This window comes from Dasypus novemcinctus, unplaced genomic scaffold (assembly GCF_030445035.2).
Source record: "Dasypus novemcinctus isolate mDasNov1 unplaced genomic scaffold, mDasNov1.1.hap2 scaffold_638, whole genome shotgun sequence".
In the NCBI taxonomy this organism is placed as follows: domain Eukaryota; kingdom Metazoa; phylum Chordata; class Mammalia; order Cingulata; family Dasypodidae; genus Dasypus; species Dasypus novemcinctus.
The window spans coordinates 1-18803 of record NW_026688601.1 but is presented as its reverse complement, the minus strand read 5'-3'; the positions used below and the strand labels follow the sequence as shown (position 1 = coordinate 18803).

At 63.8% G+C, this 18803-nt stretch overlaps 1 protein-coding gene across 1 annotated transcript in view; it reads left to right on the top strand.

Annotated features, from left to right (window-relative positions):
* LOC101419896 (potassium channel subfamily T member 1) overlaps window positions 1-18798 on the top strand; it is a gene marked incomplete at both ends in the record, with an annotated part of 29159 nt that extends 10361 nt beyond the window's left edge. Inside the window, 11 exons of the mRNA XM_058292950.2 lie at window positions 206-386; window positions 10348-10512; window positions 10737-10873; window positions 11446-11509; window positions 11594-11702; window positions 12262-12370; window positions 12942-13091; window positions 13334-13572; window positions 14475-14703; window positions 16499-16604; window positions 18682-18798. Coding sequence (XP_058148933.2) covers window positions 206-386; window positions 10348-10512; window positions 10737-10873; window positions 11446-11509; window positions 11594-11702; window positions 12262-12370; window positions 12942-13091; window positions 13334-13572; window positions 14475-14703; window positions 16499-16604; window positions 18682-18798 — 1606 coding nt within the window. The remainder of the gene's footprint in view (window positions 1-205; window positions 387-10347; window positions 10513-10736; window positions 10874-11445; window positions 11510-11593; window positions 11703-12261; window positions 12371-12941; window positions 13092-13333; window positions 13573-14474; window positions 14704-16498; window positions 16605-18681) is intronic.
* Window positions 18799-18803: the final 5 nt, after the last annotated feature.

Below are 18803 nucleotides of genomic sequence, written 5' to 3'. Positions count from 1 at the left end.
TCCACCTGTAGGTGGGCAGAGCCCCCCACACACCTGCCCTGCACCCTGCCTGGCCCCCGGCGCCCATGCCCCATGGGTGACTCCGAGCCCCCTGGGCGGCTCGTTGCCGAGTTCTGGTGACGAGGGCCTGGGGGCAGCCCCTCTGAGGAGGCGGAGGCCGGGGGATCCCGGGCGGGCGCAGCCCCTCACCTCCCTCGGGTCCCAGGACCTGCGGCATCCAGCACCTGGAGCGCGCGGGCGAGAACCTGTCCCTGCTGACGTCCTTCTACTTCTGCATCGTCACCTTCTCCACCGTGGGCTACGGCGACGTCACGCCCAAGATCTGGCCGTCCCAGCTGCTGGTGGTTGTCATGATCTGCGTGGCCCTCGTGGTGCTCCCACTGCAGGTGGGTGTCGCGCTCACGCCCCAGCCCCAGCCCCGCCCCCAACTACCGGGTCCCGCCCCCAGACCTCCCGGGCCCCGCCTCCAGCCCACCCCAGGGCCCGCCCCCAGGCCCTCTCTGTCCAGACCAATGAAGGGCCAGACCCATGAAGGGTAGGACTGGGGCCGCGGGGCTGCGAGCTGGACCCCCTCCTGGCCAGCGGGCCGGAGAGCCCAGGTCCTGGGGTGAGGGGTCCTGCTCCGTGGAGGGCCTTGGTGGGGTCTCCGTCGGGGTCTCATAAACCAGGGCATCCTGCAGGGGCTGCCGGCCTCTCCAGAGCCGCGCACCGCCCCCTCCCTCCCGGGGCGTGCGGCAGAGGCGCCCTCGGGGCCGGGGTGCAGCAGCCTGCCCCCCCCCCCCACTGAGCCCTGGAGCCCCAGCCGCCCCCCGTCCGCACTTGTCACCTGCAGGAGAGGAGATGCCCCTCCGAGGCCCCTCCAGGCCCCCACCCTGTTCCGGCTGTCACGCCCACGCGCCTGCGCGGTTTCACCTCCCCCTCCTTCTCCCGCGGGGCCCCCTCCTCCCCGCCCCCACTGGGCACCCAGGCCTTCCCTGCCACCTTCAAACAGACATTCCAGGTTGGACTCAGTCCTTTCATTTCTTAAACCATTATCTCTCGCTCTTCAAGCGTGCGAGAAGGCCTGTCCCACTCAGGCCTGTCCTGCTGTGCTGGCCACTGCCCGGGCTGGGAGCTGGCGGCCCCCTGGGTCCCCGCAGGGGTGTTGTGTGGGGGGCAGGTGCAGCGGTCGGGGCTGTGTGTCCGTCCAGCTCGTCTGGCCATCGTCACTGGCAGGTGAAGTGCGTTAGCGCGGCCGCCCCGGCGGGGGCCTGGCGGCTCTGTGGCGTGTCCTGCGGAGCTGAGGCTGTTCCACCGCCCTCCCCCGCCAGCTCCGGGGGAGGCCCCCGGTCCCCACCCTCACGCACCCAGCATGGGCAGCTCCCTGGCCGTCTGCAGCCCCCTCCTCTGGCCTGTGCCGTGGGCGTGGTGCTCCCTGGACGGACGGCCGTGGAGTTCTGCCGTGAGCTGCCCACTCGGGACTTTGCCGCATCCTCCGAGGCTGCGGCGCCCCCGGGGCTGGCTCGAGTCCTCGCTGACCCAGACACCAGCCCCCGGTCACACGCGTCGTCTTCTGCCATGGCTGCTCGCCGTCCTTGCACGGCCAGTCTTGATTTGGAGGCAGCCAGATCGCCCCCTTTCCTTAGGTTTCGTCCTGTGTTATCTAAGAAGTCAGGCCCTGCCTCGTAAACCTGGCCTCTAGGGTCAGCCTCCCAGAGGGTGCTGGCACGGAGACCCGAGCGCGGCTGGCTCCGAGAAAGGGCGTTTATTGAGGGGACGCTCACACTTACCAGGCCGTGAAGCCTAAGCTACCTTACACGCCGCCCCGGTTGGAGCAGCGAGGCTGCTGCCAGCTGCCAGGGCCCGGCCCCCTCTTCCTCCTGGGCGCCGCGGTCCCAGCTCCTGCTGCTCTCAGCTGGAGGCCGCCATCCGCTCGGCTCTCTCCAGAGCTCCAGCATCAAAACTCAGACGCTCTCCCCTGCCGTGCTGTTTTCTCAATGAGTGTCCACCCACCAAGGGGGCGGGGACTCAACGTCCTACCGACATGGCCCAGTCAAAGCCTTAATCATAATTTAATCAAGTGAAGGTGAAAACTCTGAACTCAGTACGATCTAATACACCCAGAGGAACAGACGGTTTACAGGCACCACCCAAGAGCTCTTTATGGAATTCATAAACAATGCCAAACTGCTACACCTATTTTCTCCTAAATCTTTCAAGTCTTGCTTTTCACGTACAGGTTTTCAGTCCCCGGTACTGACCATGGTGTAGGGCAGGAGGTCAAAGCCGTCTCGTTGCCACATGGGTCCCACTGCCCTGGACTGTCCTTTCCCTGCTGGCTTCATTGTCAGAGCCGGGCTAGGGTGAGGCAGGCGAGGCATCCAGCGGCAGAGGTGGAAGTGGCATTTGCCTCACAGCCGACCCCGCGCCTCTGCCACCTCCAGAGCGAGCACAGTCTTCAAGGCCGTGCCCTGGGCGTCTCACCTTCGGCAAAGCCCCTCTGGCCACCTGCCCGTTTCCTTGTGTGCCTGGAGCCCTGATCTGGTCCATTCGTGCCTTGTGCCCCGACACCCCACATCTTAGCTGCGACCGCTCTAGAAAGCCCCGATGTCGGGGAGGCAGGCCCCTTTCGCTCCCCGCACTTCTCAGCTCCTCAGCTCCTCCCGCTTCCTGGTGGAATTTCAGACTCGCCACGTTCCTCCCACGCTGGGGTTTCGTTAGAATCACGCTTGGCCAGCTCAGAGGAGGAGGGGAGAGCGGCCTCTCTGCGGGTTTGGGTCTCCCCGTCTCCTCGCCGTTCTCCAGTGTCTCGACATTGTTCCGTGGTCCCCCGGGAACGTCGTCTTCGTGGCTGCCGTGGGGGACCGCTTCCTCTTTCTTCTCGGGCACACGGCTTTCTCCGCGGCGCTCTCGGCGCTCGGTTTCCAGGTGACGGTAGACTTGTCTGAGCTGTGCGGCTTCTGTGCCGTCCTCCCAGTCCCCACACCTTCTACTTCTCCTTTCCCGTCTTCCCAGCCGACCGGGGCTTCCGGGCCGTGGGGCCGAAGCAGGGGCGGGGGGCAGCCTCAGCTCCCCCAGCTTCCCGAGACCTTGGGGGTAGACACACTCCCTCAGCAGAGGAACCCCTGCTTCTTCCTCGTTTGCTGTTTGTAATCCCGTGCTTTCAGTGAGCCCACTGGTGAGAGCATAAGGGGTTTTCTGGAAGGTTCTGCCGTTGTCAGCCGTGGGCACAGGTGCTCTAGTGCTCAGCCATCCTCACGTCCCAGCTCGGGATGTGCTGCCTGATCCGGTTTGCTAATTTTTTTTTTTTTTTAAGATTTGGCTTTTTTTTTTTAATTATTTATTTTTTAAAAATTACATTAAAAAAATATGAGGTCCCATTCAACACCACCGCCCCCACCCCCCACTCCCCCCACAGCAACACTCTCTCCCATCATCATGACACATCCATTGCACCTGGTAAGTACATCTTTGGGCATCACTGCTCCCCTAGTCAATGGTCCACATCATAGCCCACACTCTCCCATGTTCCATCCAGTGGACTCTGGGGGGATGTACAATGTCCCGTAATTGTCTGTGAAGCACCACCCAGGACAAATCCAAGTCCTGAAAACGCCTCCACATCTCATCTCTTCCTCCCATTCCCCAAACCCAGCAGCCACCATGGCTACCCTTCCCACACCCATTCCACATTTTCTCTGTGGACATTGGATTGGTTGTGTCCATTGCACATCTATGTCAAGTGGGGGCTTAGATTCCACATGGATACTGGATGCAATCCTCCTGCTTTCAGTTGTAGACACTCTAGGCTCCATGTTGTGGTGGTTGACATTCTTCAACTCCATGTTAGCTGAGTGGGGTAAGTCCAATAAATCAAAGTGTAGGAGCTGATGTCTGTTGAGGCTCTGGGCCTGGGTGTCATATTATCAGTCCAGAGATTCAAATCCCCTAAATATATCTAAAACCCCAGCACCAACTACAATTCCAATAAAGTAGCATGTAAGTCTTGTGAAAAGAGATCCCCTCTGAGTCCAATTCTATCACGCAGAAACACCAGCTCCAAAGAAGGGCCATCTGCCATGGCAGTGAACCCCATCTGCCATGACCATAGAACTCGTGGGTCTCTTTATTCCTCAAAAGAACCAATACCTGGGGTTGTATCTACTTTATCTGTCTCTCAGACTCTGCTCAGATGTGCATAAGGGCATTCCTTCTGACAACCTCCAGACTCTTTTTTAGAGACTCATAGCCTTATATTCTCATTTCTCCTTTCCATTTCCCCTTTACATTAGGTCAAACAGCATTTTGAAGTCATGTTATTATATGTAGACAGGGATATTCTGCTGATCCGTGTTGAACCTTTAATTCAAGGTCATTTTCTAGTTGCATCTTCAGCTGGTATGTGGTAGTGATCCCTCGGTGCCAGGGAGGCTCATCCCCGGGTGTCATGTCCCACGCTGGGGGGAATGCACTGCATCTACATGCTGAGTTTGGCTGTGAGAGTGGCCACATTTGAGTAACATGAAGGCTGTCAGGAGGAAACTCCCAGGCACAATGCTACTCTAGGCCTTATTCTTATTGCAGGTGTATAGGCTCAAAAGCATAGCCATAAGTATCAGGAGCCCACTGTTGGGCCCTCCTTCCTTCCTGGTTCTTGCCGTTGCACCTGGGGGACTGCCGCTGCTCCCCCAGGGTCCACAACAGTGACCCCCCAGCCAGGGGCCCAGTACCCCCCCAGCTGTTGTTTTTAATTGTTTCCACTATGAGTATATCTAGACATTACTATATACCCTGGGCATATGCCCTGTATAACTCCCTGTCAACCATATATATCCTGTCAATAACATCCTATATCAGTATTCCTCCGCTGCCATTGTTGAACCACTCTGTGATCCAAAACTTCCCGTAAAGTGAATCCCAACATAATGTCAGCTTCACAAGAGTCTTAGATCACCGAAATTCATATATACAATATACAGTACTTCCCCAGATTCACCGTAAAGCCTTTTCCCTTCCACAGCAATAATCTCTTAACTTGTTCATATCCTATTTCCTGAAACTGATGTACAGATTCCGAGACAATAGCTTTCAAACAAGGTGACATCTGTGCTTACTATGTGGTCCATACTTTAGATTGTACAGTCTTCTAAATTTTTTAGTTATCCTATGTTTTGCCTTATGGTTTACATTATTAGTCTGTCGTCCCTTATATGTTTTTGGTGTAATATTACATGTTTTATATTCATCTTCGTGTACTCTCACAAAACACCTCTCTTACCCCACATTTACCTTGGTTCCATCAATTCAACATCCATTTTCCCCTCCCCTTGGGACCCACAGCGACAGCCAATCTCCATTTCCCGAGAAGCCATGTCCAGAGATACTTGCAACAGTGTTCAGGGCCTGACTTGCTCAACTGCCCTAATGCCCTGGGAGCCACCCTTTCTCACGAGAGATACAGTTCTCTCTATTCGATGGCATTAGTCCTCCCCAGGATGTGGGTCCACCCCAACTCTCACTTCTTGGGTCTCTTCCCAATGCCACCTTGGCATAATGAGCCTTCAGCTATTCCCCCGGAGTCCATCCCGCATCAGACCATACCCCCTGGGCATCCTAAACAGGTAACCCTCCTACTTATACTTTGATACGATTTTCTCAACATTTTGTTCTCAACGAACACCTGACACTCTCCCATGTTCGTATGTTGCCCCTCCCCCCCCAATTTTTGGGCAATATTACCCATCCGCCCATCCCTAGCCCCCCTCAAACCCACAAAGCCCCACCCGAAGGTAACCCCTTGCCCCCATTTTGTCCCTTCTTTGTGCTCATACTTACCGCCAGCTCATCACAGATTCCAACCCTGCAGACGTTAACTCACATCCTTCCTCCACCCCCCGATTTCCTGTAAGCCTCTTTTCCACACTCTAGCTCTCTGAGGCAGTTTGCTTATTTCATATCATTGAGGTCATGTAGTATTTGTCCTTCAATGCCTGGGTTGCTTCACTCAACATAAGATTCTCAAGGTTCATCCATGTTATCACGTTTGTTTGTAGTGTATTTGTTCTTACAGCCGAGTAGTATTCCATTGTGTGTATATACCACATTTTATTGATCCACTCGTCTGTTGATGGACATTTGGATTGATTCCAACTTTTGGCGATAGTAAACAATGCTGCTGTGAACATTGGTGTGCATATATCTGTCTGTGTCCTTGTTTTCAGTTCTGATGGGTATATACCCAGCAGTGGTATTGCTGGGTCATATGGCAAATCTATGGTTAGTTTTTTGAGAAACCGCCAAACTGTCCTCCAGAATGGTTGGATCCTTCTGCATTCCCACCAGCAGTGGATGAGTGTTCCCCTTTCTTCACCTCCTCTCCAGCATTTGTAGTCTTCTGTTTTTTTCATAGCTGCCAATCTTATGGGAGTAAGATGGTATCTCATTGTAGTTTTGATTTGCATTTCCCTGATAGCTAGAGATTTGGAGCATTTTTTCATGTGCTTTTTAGCCATTTGTATTTCTTCTTTGGAGAAGTGTCTGTTTAAATTTTTTTCCCATTTTTTAAATGGGTTGTTTATCTTTTTGTTTTCAAGATATATGAGTTCTTTATATATGCAAGTTATAAGTCTCTTATCAGATATATGGTTGCCAAATATTTTCTCCCATTGTGTGGGTTCCCTTTTTACTTTCTTGACAAACTCCTTTGAGGTGCAGAAGGCTTTAACTTTGAGGAAGTCCCATTTATCTATTTGTTCTTTTGCTGCTCGTGCTTTTAAGATTTGGCTTTTTTTATTTCTCTCCCCTTCGCCCCCGTTGTCTGCTCTCTCTGTCCATTCACTGTGTGTTCGTCTGTGTCTGCTTGAATTATCAGCAGCACCCAGAATCTGTGTTTCTTTTTGTTGCATCATCTTGTTGTGTCAGCTCTCCGTGTGTGCAGCACCATTCCTGGGCAGGCTGTACTTTTCTCATGTGGGGCGGCTCTCCTTGCAGGGTGCATTCCTGTGTGGGGCTCCCCTACGCAGGGGACACCCCAGCATGGCACAGCACTCCTTGCGCACATCAGTACTGTGCATGAGCCAGCTCATCACGTGGGTCAAGGAGGCCCTGGGTTTGAACCCTGGACCCCCCATGTGGTAGGCGGACTCTCTATCAGTTGAGCCACATCCACTTCCCCAGTTTACTAATATTTTAGGCAGGCTCCTGCTTTTCTCTTGGTGCCTGGGGACTTGCTGACTTCCGTTCCTGGATGGCGCCCCGCTTCGGGGCCCCGTTCGCAGCCGCCTTGCCGGCTGAGCAAGAGGCTACTTCTCCCTGCCCTTTGCGTAACGTTGGGGTTGTCTCAGCCTTGGGCATTTGCTTATGCCCCGTTCATCAGTTCTTTTATTCTAGAACTTTCTACCAGGCGGCTGTTGGGGACTCAGCAGAGGCCTAGGTGCTGGGGTGTCCACAGCTCCCGATGCCACCATCCAGCTGGGGCTGTTGCTGAGGGCGGACGTGAGAAGGAGATGCCCCTTTGAGGAGGGGACATGAGAGCAGAGGCCAGAGGACAGGGAGGGCCAGGGCCATGGGGCAGGACCAAGCCCGGCCGGTCAAAGGACAGAGGGCGCAGCCAGAGGGAGGGGCTGGAGGGGTCCGTGGGACCCGTCCTGGGTCTGGCCGGTGCTTTAAAAAGCCCCCGGGGTGCAGCGTGGACCCTGGAGATGGAGGTGTCTTGGCGGTCAGGGACTGGGGGGGACGAGTAGCTCCGCAGGTGCTGAGGCCGTGGTGCAGGTCGGCATGGGGGCGTCCCCCTCATTCGGGCCCCCGAGCCCCGGCCACAGGGGGGAGTGTGACTGTCACCTCGCCCTGGGACCCTCCCTTCAGGGGGCACATCGCTCAGAACCCCGACAAAGGGGGTCCACTGTGGTCCTGACCCCGGCGCCCAGCCCAGAGAGGAGATGGGCCCTGTGCCCGCAGACCCCAGTTCACTTCCAGTGAAGACGGAAGCGGGCGCTTTCTCAGCCAGGGCCGGGGCGGGGTCCCCGGGTCACGAGTTCTCACCGACATGTCGGGGCCTTCGGCAGGAATCTCTCCGCCCCCAGATGGTGATCGCAGGCCCAATGAACCCCCAACTGTGCCGCGTCCAAACCCAAATTACACCGCTGCAGCTCTGTCCCCGTCATTCAGACTCCAGCCAGGGTGAGCAGCCGGGCAGGGACTCCGTCTTCCTCTCCTGCATCCACAGCTCTGAGCCTGCGGCCCCCGCCCCAAGTTCTGCTTCCTCGCGTGCCTGCGGTCCCCTCCCTCCATGGTCTTCCTTGCAACCATGCCTGGGCCCCTCAGGGAAAGTCTGCGAGCAGATGGGCCCTGCACAGTCTGGTTGCATCAGTCAGCTTTGCTGGGTAACAGGTGAGCCCCCAGCCCCGTGGCTTCTGTACAAAGGAGTGAGAGGTGCCTGAGCTCCAAGTCAGCGGGGTCCCGCCGCCAGCTGGGGGCCCACTCCTGAGTCCCTTCCCCTCCTCGATCCGGGCAGGAGCAGGGCCCAGATTTGGGACACACCCCGCACAGGGGAGCTGCTCTCCAAGCTGCGTCAGAGCAGGTGCGCTGCCCCTTCTCATGTCCCCTTGGCCACACGCCCAGTCTGACACAGGCAGGACACAGGGCCGGCAGGACACAGGCCCGGGCAGGCGCACAGCCCCCGGCAGGGTTGGGACTGGGCAGTGATGGGGACTGGGAGCAGCCTTCCCTTGGGGCAGCTTCCTGCCTCCTCCTGATTAATTTGGAAAGACTGGGTACCTGTCGGTGCCAAGAGGGACGGCTCTGGACCTCCTTTGTTCCCGCCTGCAGTTCAGTGACCCAGCTGACCCCTGAGGGAAGGTGATGACAGTGCCCCCCAGTGCCCCTTCCTGGACACAGTGCAATAGCTGACCTCCAGGGACGTGCCCTCCTGCCGGACAGGCTGAGCGTCTCCACCCACGACCGCAGCCCCAGGATCAGGCATCCGTTTCCCATTTTGCAGATGAGGAAATGGAGGCTCAGAGAGGCTCTCTGACTTGGCCAGGCCGCACGGCCCACGGGAGGTGGGGCTCGCACCCAAGGTCCGGCGGCAGAGTCCCCAACCTGCACCGCCCGCCTCTCCGTTCTGAATTTCTGCGTCCCGGGACCACCTAGGCGTCTTGTCGCCTCACGAGGCCTGGCCGAGGTCGGCGCTCGCTGCGTTATCGAGGGCATCACGTTTACACAAACGGCCGGAGCCTGGCGCAGGGAACCGCGGTGGCTCTGGCTCTGGCTGCCTGCCGTGGGTTCACAAACGAGCCACGTAAGCGATGGACTCGATGCTGGAGAGGGGAGAAGCCGGAGGCTCTCACGGCCCGGCGCTCGCCCCCAGACCCGAGCGCCCTAGCGGGCCGAGAGGCGAAGCCAAGCCCCCGGGGAGGGATCAGCACCGCGGACAGCGCCCGGGCCTCCCGCAGGCCCCGCGGCCGCCCTGCCCGTCCACGCCTCGCCCAGGTTTACACACCTCCCTGTTCCTTAATTGAAAGCAAGTCTCAAAACCCAAACTCAAAACCCAACACTCGCACCCAGGAAGGGGGGCGGGCGGCGTCCTCAGGCTGGTGACGCCCAGCTCACGTGGGTGGCTTCAGGCTCCGCCCCCAACACGTGGGGGCGTGTCCCAAACCTGGGCCCCTCTCCCACCCGGATCAAGGAAGGGGAGGGATTCGGGAGCTGCTAACACGGAGCCTGGGCACCTCGCACTCCTTTGTGCAGAAGCCCCGGGGTTAGGGGCTCACCTGTTACCGCAGCAAAGCTGACCAATACAAGCAGACCTCACGGGGACAGCCCATTTACTCGGGGACTTTCCCGGAGGACCCAGGCAGTCCACGGAGGGAGGGGGTTGTAATGACACGTGTAAAAGGGGTGCTCCTGGGCCGCGCAGCTGCTACCCTTCGGGTGACACGCTAACAGAAGAGCAGGCCCTAACTCTGTTGTGAGGCGTCCCGGCGGAGTTTCAGGTTACCCCAAAACGAGCCTCAGGGGCTGAGGCGAAGCTCCAAAGGCCTCGCCAGCATCCGAGTGTCCAGAGCTCAGCCTTCGACGTCCACTCAGCCCCCCACGCCCTCTGCGGCGTCTCCCGCACACAGCAGCACCCTCCTGAGCCCGGCCTCTGCGGTGCTGAGCTCCTCCCGCGTGCCCCTCTTCGGGCACCAGCGCTGCCCGCCGGCTCCGGCCGCGGCCCCACTCCGCGCTGTCCCAGGATCTGGCGTCCGCTTGGTCCTGGCTTCGCGCGGGAAGGAACCCCTCCCCACGTCACGGTCGCCCACGGCCGGCCCCCGCGCCGCGCCCCTGGCAGCCCCGACCCAGCCCTGGCGCTGTGCGCTGTGCCCGCAGTTCGAGGAGCTCGTCTACCTGTGGATGGAGCGGCAGAAGTCGGGGGGCAACTACAGCCGCCACCGGGCGCAGACGGAGAAGCACGTGATCCTGTGCGTCAGCTCACTCAAGATCGACCTGCTCATGGATTTCCTCAACGAGTTCTATGCCCACCCCCGGCTCCAGGTGGGTGCGGGCACCCTCCAGGGTCCCCCGGGGCAGCCCCCAGCCCTACCTCCCCCAGCAGCCTTCCCAGACCCCACAGACTGGCCTCCCCGGGCCCCCACCCCCGAGCAGCCCCAGCCCAGGAGGGCCACGCCAGGCCCGCCTCCCAGCACCCCCAGCCTCAGTTTCCCCTGTCCGGTAGAGTGGGGTGGGTGGTGCAGAGGGCAGATGGCCACCTCCCACAGGACCACTACGTGGTGATCCTGTGCCCGGCGGAGATGGACAGCCAGGTGCGCCGGGTGCTGCAGATCCCGCTGTGGTCCCAGCGGGTCATCTACCTGCAGGGCTCCGCGCTCAAGGACCAGGACCTGCTGCGGGCCAAGTGAGTGTCACCGGGCCCCCCGCCCGCCCAACCCCAGCCCCGAGGCGGCAGCTTCCCGGGGCCCTCGGGACGAGGGTGGGGGCCGCACGCCCGGTGCCCTGAGCCGACCCGCCCAGCCACCTGCCGGGTGCGAGCCGGCTCCCCAGGGGGCAGGGCGGGTGGCCATCCCGGCTCCGTGCCCACCCAGTCCAGACCGCCCCCGTGAGCCTCTGTCCCCCACCGGCCCGGCCGGGAGTTGGCCCCGGGAGCCCTCGGCCTCTCCTAGCCCAAGGCTGGGGCTCTGGCCTGGGTCAGGTCCCAGGAGAGGCTTCAACTGGGCCCAGCGGTTAGGACCCCCATGGGGGGAGGAGGGGCCCCCCATCTGTTCTCAGGCTCAGCCCCTCCCCCTGCTCGCTCACAACTCCCCTGCCCCCACTTCAAGGCCCAGCTGCCTCTCCAACCCCCTCCTCCAGGACGCCTTCCCTGCCGTCTGCCCCCTGCCCCCTCCCCAGCCAGGCTGCCCGGCCTACCCCCCCCGCCCCCCCGCCTCTCAGAGACCCCAGGGAGGGCAGCTCTCGGCTGGTGCTTTGCAGGATGGACAACGGCGAGGCCTGCTTCATCCTCAGCAGCCGCAACGAGGTGGACCGCACCGCGGCCGTGAGTGCCCTGGTGGGGCCCCCCAAGGGCAGAGCCCCCCAGCCCTTCTGGGGCCACCCACCTTGACCCTGCCCCGCCCGCCAGGACCACCAGACCATCCTGCGCGCCTGGGCCGTGAAGGACTTTGCGCCCAACTGCCCCCTCTACGTGCAGATCCTCAAGCCCGAGAACAAGTTCCACGTCAAGTTTGCCGGTGCGTGGGAGGGGGCGGGCATGCGTGCCCAGGGGAGCACGCACCTGGAGGCTGGGGGGACGGGGCATGCTTGGTGTCACGGGTCCCTGTGGCTGCGGCTGGGCAGTCCCCCCTCTGCCGCCCTTGGTGGCTGGGGTCACTGGATCTCCGTCCTCACCACCCCTGGGGGAAGCCCGTGGGGGTCCAGCCTTCTGAGAGGAACCATCCTGTGTGGGGGTCCCAGGACCCCGGGATGGGTAAGGGCAGGAGCCAAGGGCGGGGAGGTGAAAGCTCTGATGAGCACCTTCCCTGAGCCAAGGTGGGCACCGATGGGGGAGACAGCTGACACAGGTGAGCTGGGCACCTGGGGGCAGGTGAGCAGGGCCCACCCAGCCCTGCGCTCACCTCAAGACAAACCCCGAAGCAGCAGACGCTCCAAACTCTCAAAGCGCGGCGGCTGCTGGGGGTGGTGGAGAGAGGGGCGGTGGAGAGGCTGTGGGGGGCGCCTGGAGGGGGAAGGGGCGGTCGGGGACCACCAAGGAGGGCCCGCGAGATGCAGAGGCCCCGCTCGTGTCCGCAGACCACGTGGTGTGCGAAGAGGAGTGCAAGTACGCGCTGCTGGCGCTCAACTGCATCTGCCCCGCCACCTCCACGCTCATCACGCTGCTGGTGCACACGTCCCGCGGCCAGTGAGTGCCCGCCCCCCCGCGGGGACCCCTCCCCAGCCCTGGCGGCCCCGCCCCATGGACCGCACTGCTCAGCCGCTGAGCGACCCTCACAGGGAGAGGAGGCACAGCCCGGGGGGCGGGGGGTGGGGGCAGAGCCCTGAGGACCCTCCCGGCACAGGGGTGGGGCTGGGGGCTTGGGCAGGAAGGCGTGTGACTGCCTTCCAGGGAGACGAGGGGGCCTGGCCTGGGGGCCGTCAGGGTTCAGGTGAGGGGTCCCTAAGGGGCAGGGGCGGGGCCTCGCTGCGGGGGCGGGGACGCCGCGGGTGAAGGGAGGGGTCGGAGGCGGGCAGGAGAGCTGGGGCTGTGGGGGGCCTGGTAGCAGGGGTGGGCATCCTGTAGCGGGGGTGGGGCCTGGCAGGGCGGCTGGGGGGCCTGCAGAGGGGGGGTCCTGTAGCAGGGGCGGGGCCTGATGGGGACTGGGGGCGGGGCCTGATGGGCCTAGGGGCGGGCCCTGCTGTGGGGCGGGGCCTGGTAGCAGGGGCGGGGCCTGGGGGCTGGGGGCGGGGCCTGTGGTGACGCCCCGCCCCCGCAGGGAGGGCCAGGAGTCCCCCGAGCAGTGGCAGCGCATGTACGGGCGCTGCTCGGGCAACGAGGTCTACCACATCCGCATGGGCGACAGCAAGTTCTTCCGCGAGTACGAGGGCAAGAGCTTCACCTACGCCGCCTTCCACGCGCACAAGAAGTACGCGCCAGCGGGGGCGCGGGGCGCGGGGCGCGGGGCGCGGGGCGCGGGGCGGGGGCGCGGGGCGCGGGGCGGGGGCGCGGGGCGCGGGGCGCCGGCGGGGGCGCGGGGCGCGGGGCGCGGGGCGCGGGGCGGGGGCGCGGGGCGGGGGCGCGGGGCGCGGGGCGCCGGCGGGGGCGCGGGGCGCGGGGCGCGGGGGCGGGGGCGCGGCGGCGCCCCTCCTGGAACGTGGCCCCGCGCAGGTACGGCGTGTGCCTCATGGGGCTGAAGCGCGAGGACAGCAAGGGCATCCTGCTGAACCCGGGGCCGCGGCACCTGCTGGCCGCCTCGGACACCTGCTTCTACATCAACATCACCAAGGAGGAGAACTCGGCCTTCATCTTCAAGCAGGAGGAGAAGCAGAAGAGGAGGGGCCTGGCGGGCCGCGGGCTCTACGCGGGGCCCTCGCGGCTGCCCGTGCACAGCATCATCGCCTCCATGGGTGAGGGGGCGACCCGGGCCCCGCCCGCGGCCCCTGGCCGCAGTTTCCACCTCTGCCGCACAGCGTCCCTGCCCTCCCTCCTGGGTTGGCGTCGCTCGGTGATTTCCTGGGACCCCCGTGTCCGAGCACCTGCCTGGGGAGGCAGCCCCCGCCGCTGGGTCAGGGGTCCCTGAGAGCCTGGGCCGGCCTCCTGGTGGGTGAGGGGCCTGGGGGGGACGGGGTGGCTGAGCTGGAAGCTCCCATGAGTAGAGCCAAACCCTCAGGCCCACGGGGCCCCCGGGAGCCCCTGGGTGAGGTCAGGCCTTCTCCGGCACCTTCCGTCTCCATGAACCTTCGCCACCCCTCTAGGGCCCAGGCCGACAGCTTTGGGGGGACCCGGGTGGATCTCGCTACCCCCTGAGCAGGAAGTGGCTGTGTCCTGCCCCCACCGTACCCCACCCAATGGCAGGGTGCCCCTCCGGGCCCTCCCTGGGGGACAGTTAGGGGCAGGGACGGGCCAGATGGTGCCCGGGGCTGCAGACCCATGGACAGTGCCAGGTACGAGCTTGACCATGAGCAGGGCTGACACTATTGAGCACCTACTGTATGCCACAGGCCTAGAGCCTCCCTGGGGGGCTCCCAGATCATGGCTTCTGGGTGCTCTAAAGGACCCTCAGTGGCTGGGAGGTGACCACGTGCCAGGGACCTGGGGGTCCTCGGCCAGCGTCACCACGACCCAGGGAGGCCGTTGCCTCCGTCGTACCACAGGGAAACCGGGACTTGGAGAGGCACCCGGGGCCCCCCGGCTGGGAGGCCGCGACCACGGGGGTCTCTGAAGCCCACTGCACCCACCCCCGCCCTGGCCACCCGCTGTCCCCGGCGAGCCTGCGGGGCTGCGGCCAGGCTCACCCGCTCCGTTGCAGGGACGGTGGCCATGGACCTGCAGAACACGGAGTGCCGGCCCTCGCCGAGCGGGGCGGGCGGCGGCAAGCTGGCGCTGCCCACGGAGAACGGCTCGGGCAGCCGGCGGCCCAGCATTGCGCCCGTGCTGGAGCTGGCCGACAGCTCGGCCCTGCTGCCCTGCGACCTCCTGAGCGACCAGTCGGAGGACGAGGCGACGCCGTCGGACGACGAGGGGCTCTCAGCGGTGGAGTGAGTGCCCGCCCCGGGGCTCAGCGGGACCCAGTGCCGGGGGGCAGCAGGGACCCGCGGGCGGGAAGGCGGGCAGGGAGCCGTGCAGGAGGGGGCGCTCACGGCCGGGAGGCAGCTGCCCTGCGTGCCCGCTGCTTCCGAAGGGGCGCGGAAAGCCCTTCTGGCAAGTGCAGTATTCTGGAGACCCCGGCACACAGGCTGCTGTCCCCCGGGGGGTCGGCCACCGAGGCGCAGGAGCCGCTCCCACCCCAGGCGGCAGGCGTCTGCCAGGCTGCTCTCCTCCCTCTCAGTTTGGGGGGTCTCAGGCAGGGGTCCTGAGCGACTGGGGCGAGGCCCCCTCCCTCAGGGCTGGCAGGTGCGCACAGGGACACAGCAGTAGGGGCCGCGCGTGCTGGGGCGGGCACCCAGGACAGGGTCTGGCCCTGCCCATTCCACCAGCCCCTGTAGCGAGTACGAGGGGACCCAGGACCTCAGGACCATGGAGCCGGGGGGGGGGGCCCAGAGGTCAGAGCTGGGCCCAGAGGTCAGAGCCCCAGGCAGGCAGCACCCAGGGCGGGAGGCCCCGGAGCAATTCACAGCCCCCGGGCTTGAGTCGGAACCACCAGCACGGCCACCGTCCTCCCTGCACCTGGCTACAACCGGCCTCAGGGTGGGGGTCCGGGGGATGCAGACTGCAGCTCTGGGGCTGAGGGGCTCCAGCTGGAGCCAGAGCGAGTGGCCAGCTCCACTCAGGGCCCAGGACACGGGCGCGGCCAGCTGGGGGCCAGCACAGCCCAGGGCACCAGCAGGGGCGGGGGGCTGGGGGCGGGGGGGCTGGGGGCCAGCGCGGCCCAGGGCACCAGCAGGGGCGGGGGGCTGGGGGCAGGGGGCTGGGGGCCAGCGCAGCCCAGGGCACCAGCAGGGGTGGGGGGCTGCCCTTTGGGCCACACCCTTGGCCTCACCCTGGGGGTCTTGTCTGATGAGCTCCTGTGTGAGACAAACAGACGGGGCGGGGGGAAGATGCAGGGTGTGGGGGTTGTGTGTGTTGTGTCTCGTCCTGTGTATCGTGCATCTCTGAGCATCTCTGGGGTTGGTGTCCACGTCTATGTCCCCCTGTGTGTTGTGTATTTGTCTCTGTGTGTCCAGGTATGTACAGCTGCATGTTGTGTGTGTCTGTGTGTCCGTAGGTGTGTGTTGAGTGTGTCTCTGTGTTCCCAGGTGTGTTATGGGTCTGTGTGTGTCCATGTGTTTTGCATGTATTGGGTGTACACTCGTGTGTCGCATGTGTCCATGTGTTCTACACACCCATGTGTGTGTTGTCTGTGTGTACCCATGTACTGTGCCTGTGCCTGTTGTGCGTCCGTGTGTGCTGTGTCAGCACGTGTGTCTGTATGTCTGTGTTATGTGTGGTGTGTGTTTGTGGGTGAGTAGATGCATGTTGTGCATTTGCTGTGAGTCTCACCCAGGCTCCCAGGGACACACACAGTCCCAGGGTGTAGCCACCCACGCCCGCCCCCACGGGGGCTGAGGGGCAGCCCTGGGGGTGCTCCAGCCCTGCCCCAGCGGCCCGGGAAGGGGGGCAGCCATGAGGGGCCCCGGGCGTCCAGCCTCGCCCGAGCCAGCCGGGGCCCTGCAGGGGCAGAGTTGGCCTCCCCGGCCCACCCTGGCCGTGGCTGCCCACGGGGTCCTCAGGTGGGGAGACCAGGGAGCCGCAGGCCCAGCCCGGGGGCCCTCCCTACGGGCCGGGGGCCTTGGGCAGGGTGTGGGGACCCGGGAGCCGAGCTGGGCGCGGTGCTGAGGTGCCCCTGCCCCCCAGGTACGTCAAGGGCTACCCCCCCAACTCGCCCTACATCGGCAGCTCCCCCACGCTGTGCCACCTGCTGCCCGCAAAGGCGCCCTTCTGCTGCCTCCGGCTGGACAAGGTGAGTGCGGCCCCCCGCCCGGGGCCTCGCCGCTGCTGACTGCCTGCTGCGGCACAGGGCCGGGGTACACGGGCCCCCGCAGACCCAAGCAACCTCACCCGGGGCCGAGGCGCGCCCCGCAACTCTGCACGCCATGCGTGTATCTTTTTGGAAACATCTGAGAGCAAACTGGTGCCGCGGGCCCCTCTACCCCGGACGCCTGCACGCGTTTGAAAGACCGAGGACCTTCGCTCTCGCAGCGCGGCAACGTGGGCCCAGCGTCGCCTGGGGCCCACGTGGGCCGCCCGCGGACCCCTAGGGGACCGCCCCGCTCCAGGGTCCCACCCAGGGCCGCTGGCCACACTTGGTCTCCTTTGGTCCGGAACGTTCCTGGGTGTTTGGAGGGCGCAGGCCAGCCGCGGGGATGCGGCTCCTCCCCCGGGTTTTTCTGCCGTTTCCAGGGGATTCGGTTCAGCTTCTGCATTCGGGCCTTTGGAGGCCCACGGGGCGGCACATCCTGGGCTCAGGGCACCCGCCTCGACCCTCGGCAGAGCCGGCGCCTGCCCCTCCCTGCGCAGCTACTAAGGAAATGGGGAGGGGGCGCGTGAGGCCCCGTAGCTGCCCCCCGTCGAGCGTCCCCCGCTGGCTCCGGCGCCCAGGCGTCCTTCTGGGCCGGCCCTCCCCTCGTGTCGCCTTGTCCGTGGTCTGCTGCAGGAAGAGCCCTTCTCCCCACGCACCTGTCTTGGTTCACGTCTCTCGGCGTGCGCTCAGGGGCCTCGCTTCATTTCAAGCTCTGATCAGTTCCTCGTTGCAGCAAGGCTGGTTACGCTTTGTCGTGCCGGTGCTCGGGCTTCCTCGCCTGCGCAGTGGGCCCTTCCAGCTGGCTTCTGGGTCCTTCCAGCAGGTCCCCTCATGCTTTGGGCACTTCCGTGTTCTAAGCCCAGACCTTCTGGCCTCGCCTGGGATTTCCCTGCGTCAGCCGCAGACTCAGCCATTTCTCAGGGAGCCCCGTCGTTCAGCAGGAAATGGTGCTTAGAGCGTGGTCCAGGCACCGGGGGTGCTAGCTGCCCTGGAACGCTCACACGTACACATGTGCGCACACAGGCTCACGTGCACGCACAGGCTCACAGGCACACACACGCACACAGGCACACACAGGCACACAGGCTCGCATGCACACAGGGACACACATGCACAAGGCACACAGGCTCGCGTGAACAGATACATGCACACAGGCACATGCATACACGCACATCTGCACACACAAATGTGCATGCACATTTGTATTCTAAACTAAAAGCTACGTGCTAAAACTCTCTCCACACAGACGTCTGCACCCCAGGGTTATCTCACCCTGCCTTGACCCGAGTGCACGGCTCTCCCCACACGGTGGGCTGATGTGTAGCAGCTGAATGTAGACACGGCCATGGGGGCCTACCGGCCAGCGTGGAGTCTATGGGTGCAGCGCGGGGCCTGTGAGCGCAGCGCAGGGTCTGAGGGCGCAGCGTGGGGCCTGTGAGCGCAGCGCGGGGTCTGAGGGCGCAGCGTGGGGCCTGTGGGCGCAGCGCGGGGCCTGTGAGTGCAGCGCGGGGTCTGTGGGTGCAGCGTGGGGCCTGTGAGCACAGCGCGGGGTCTGTGGGTGCAGCGTGGGGCCTGTGAGCGCAGCGCAGGGTCTGAGGGCGCAGCGTGGGGCCTGTGAGTGCAGTGCGGGGTCTGAGGGCGCAGCGTAGGGCCTGTGAGTGCAGCGCGGGGTCTGTGGGTGCAGCGTGGGGCCTGTGAGCGCAGCGCAGGGTCTGAGGGCGCAGCGTGGGGCCTGTGAGTGCAGCGCGGGGTCTGAGGGCGCAGCGTGGGGCCTGTGAGTGCAGCGCGGGGTCTGTGGGTGCAGCGTGGGGCCTGTGAGCGCAGCGCGGGGTCTGAGGGCGCAGCGCGGGGCCTGCCGGCCAGCGTGGCTGCCATAAGGCTTCACTGCTGGGAAGGGGCTGTGGAGTGGGATAAGGTTGTTTGCCAAGGGGCGCCCTGGGAGTGCTGGGGGACCCCGCGACTCGCCCAGCCCCCCGCCCGCCGCCAGAGGCCCGAGTGTGACTGGGGGGGCCCGCAGGGCTGCAAACACAACAGCTACGAGGACGCCAAGGCCTACGGCTTCAAGAACAAACTCATCATCGTCTCTGCGGAGACGGCCGGCAACGGGCTGTACAACTTCATCGTGCCGCTGCGCGCCTA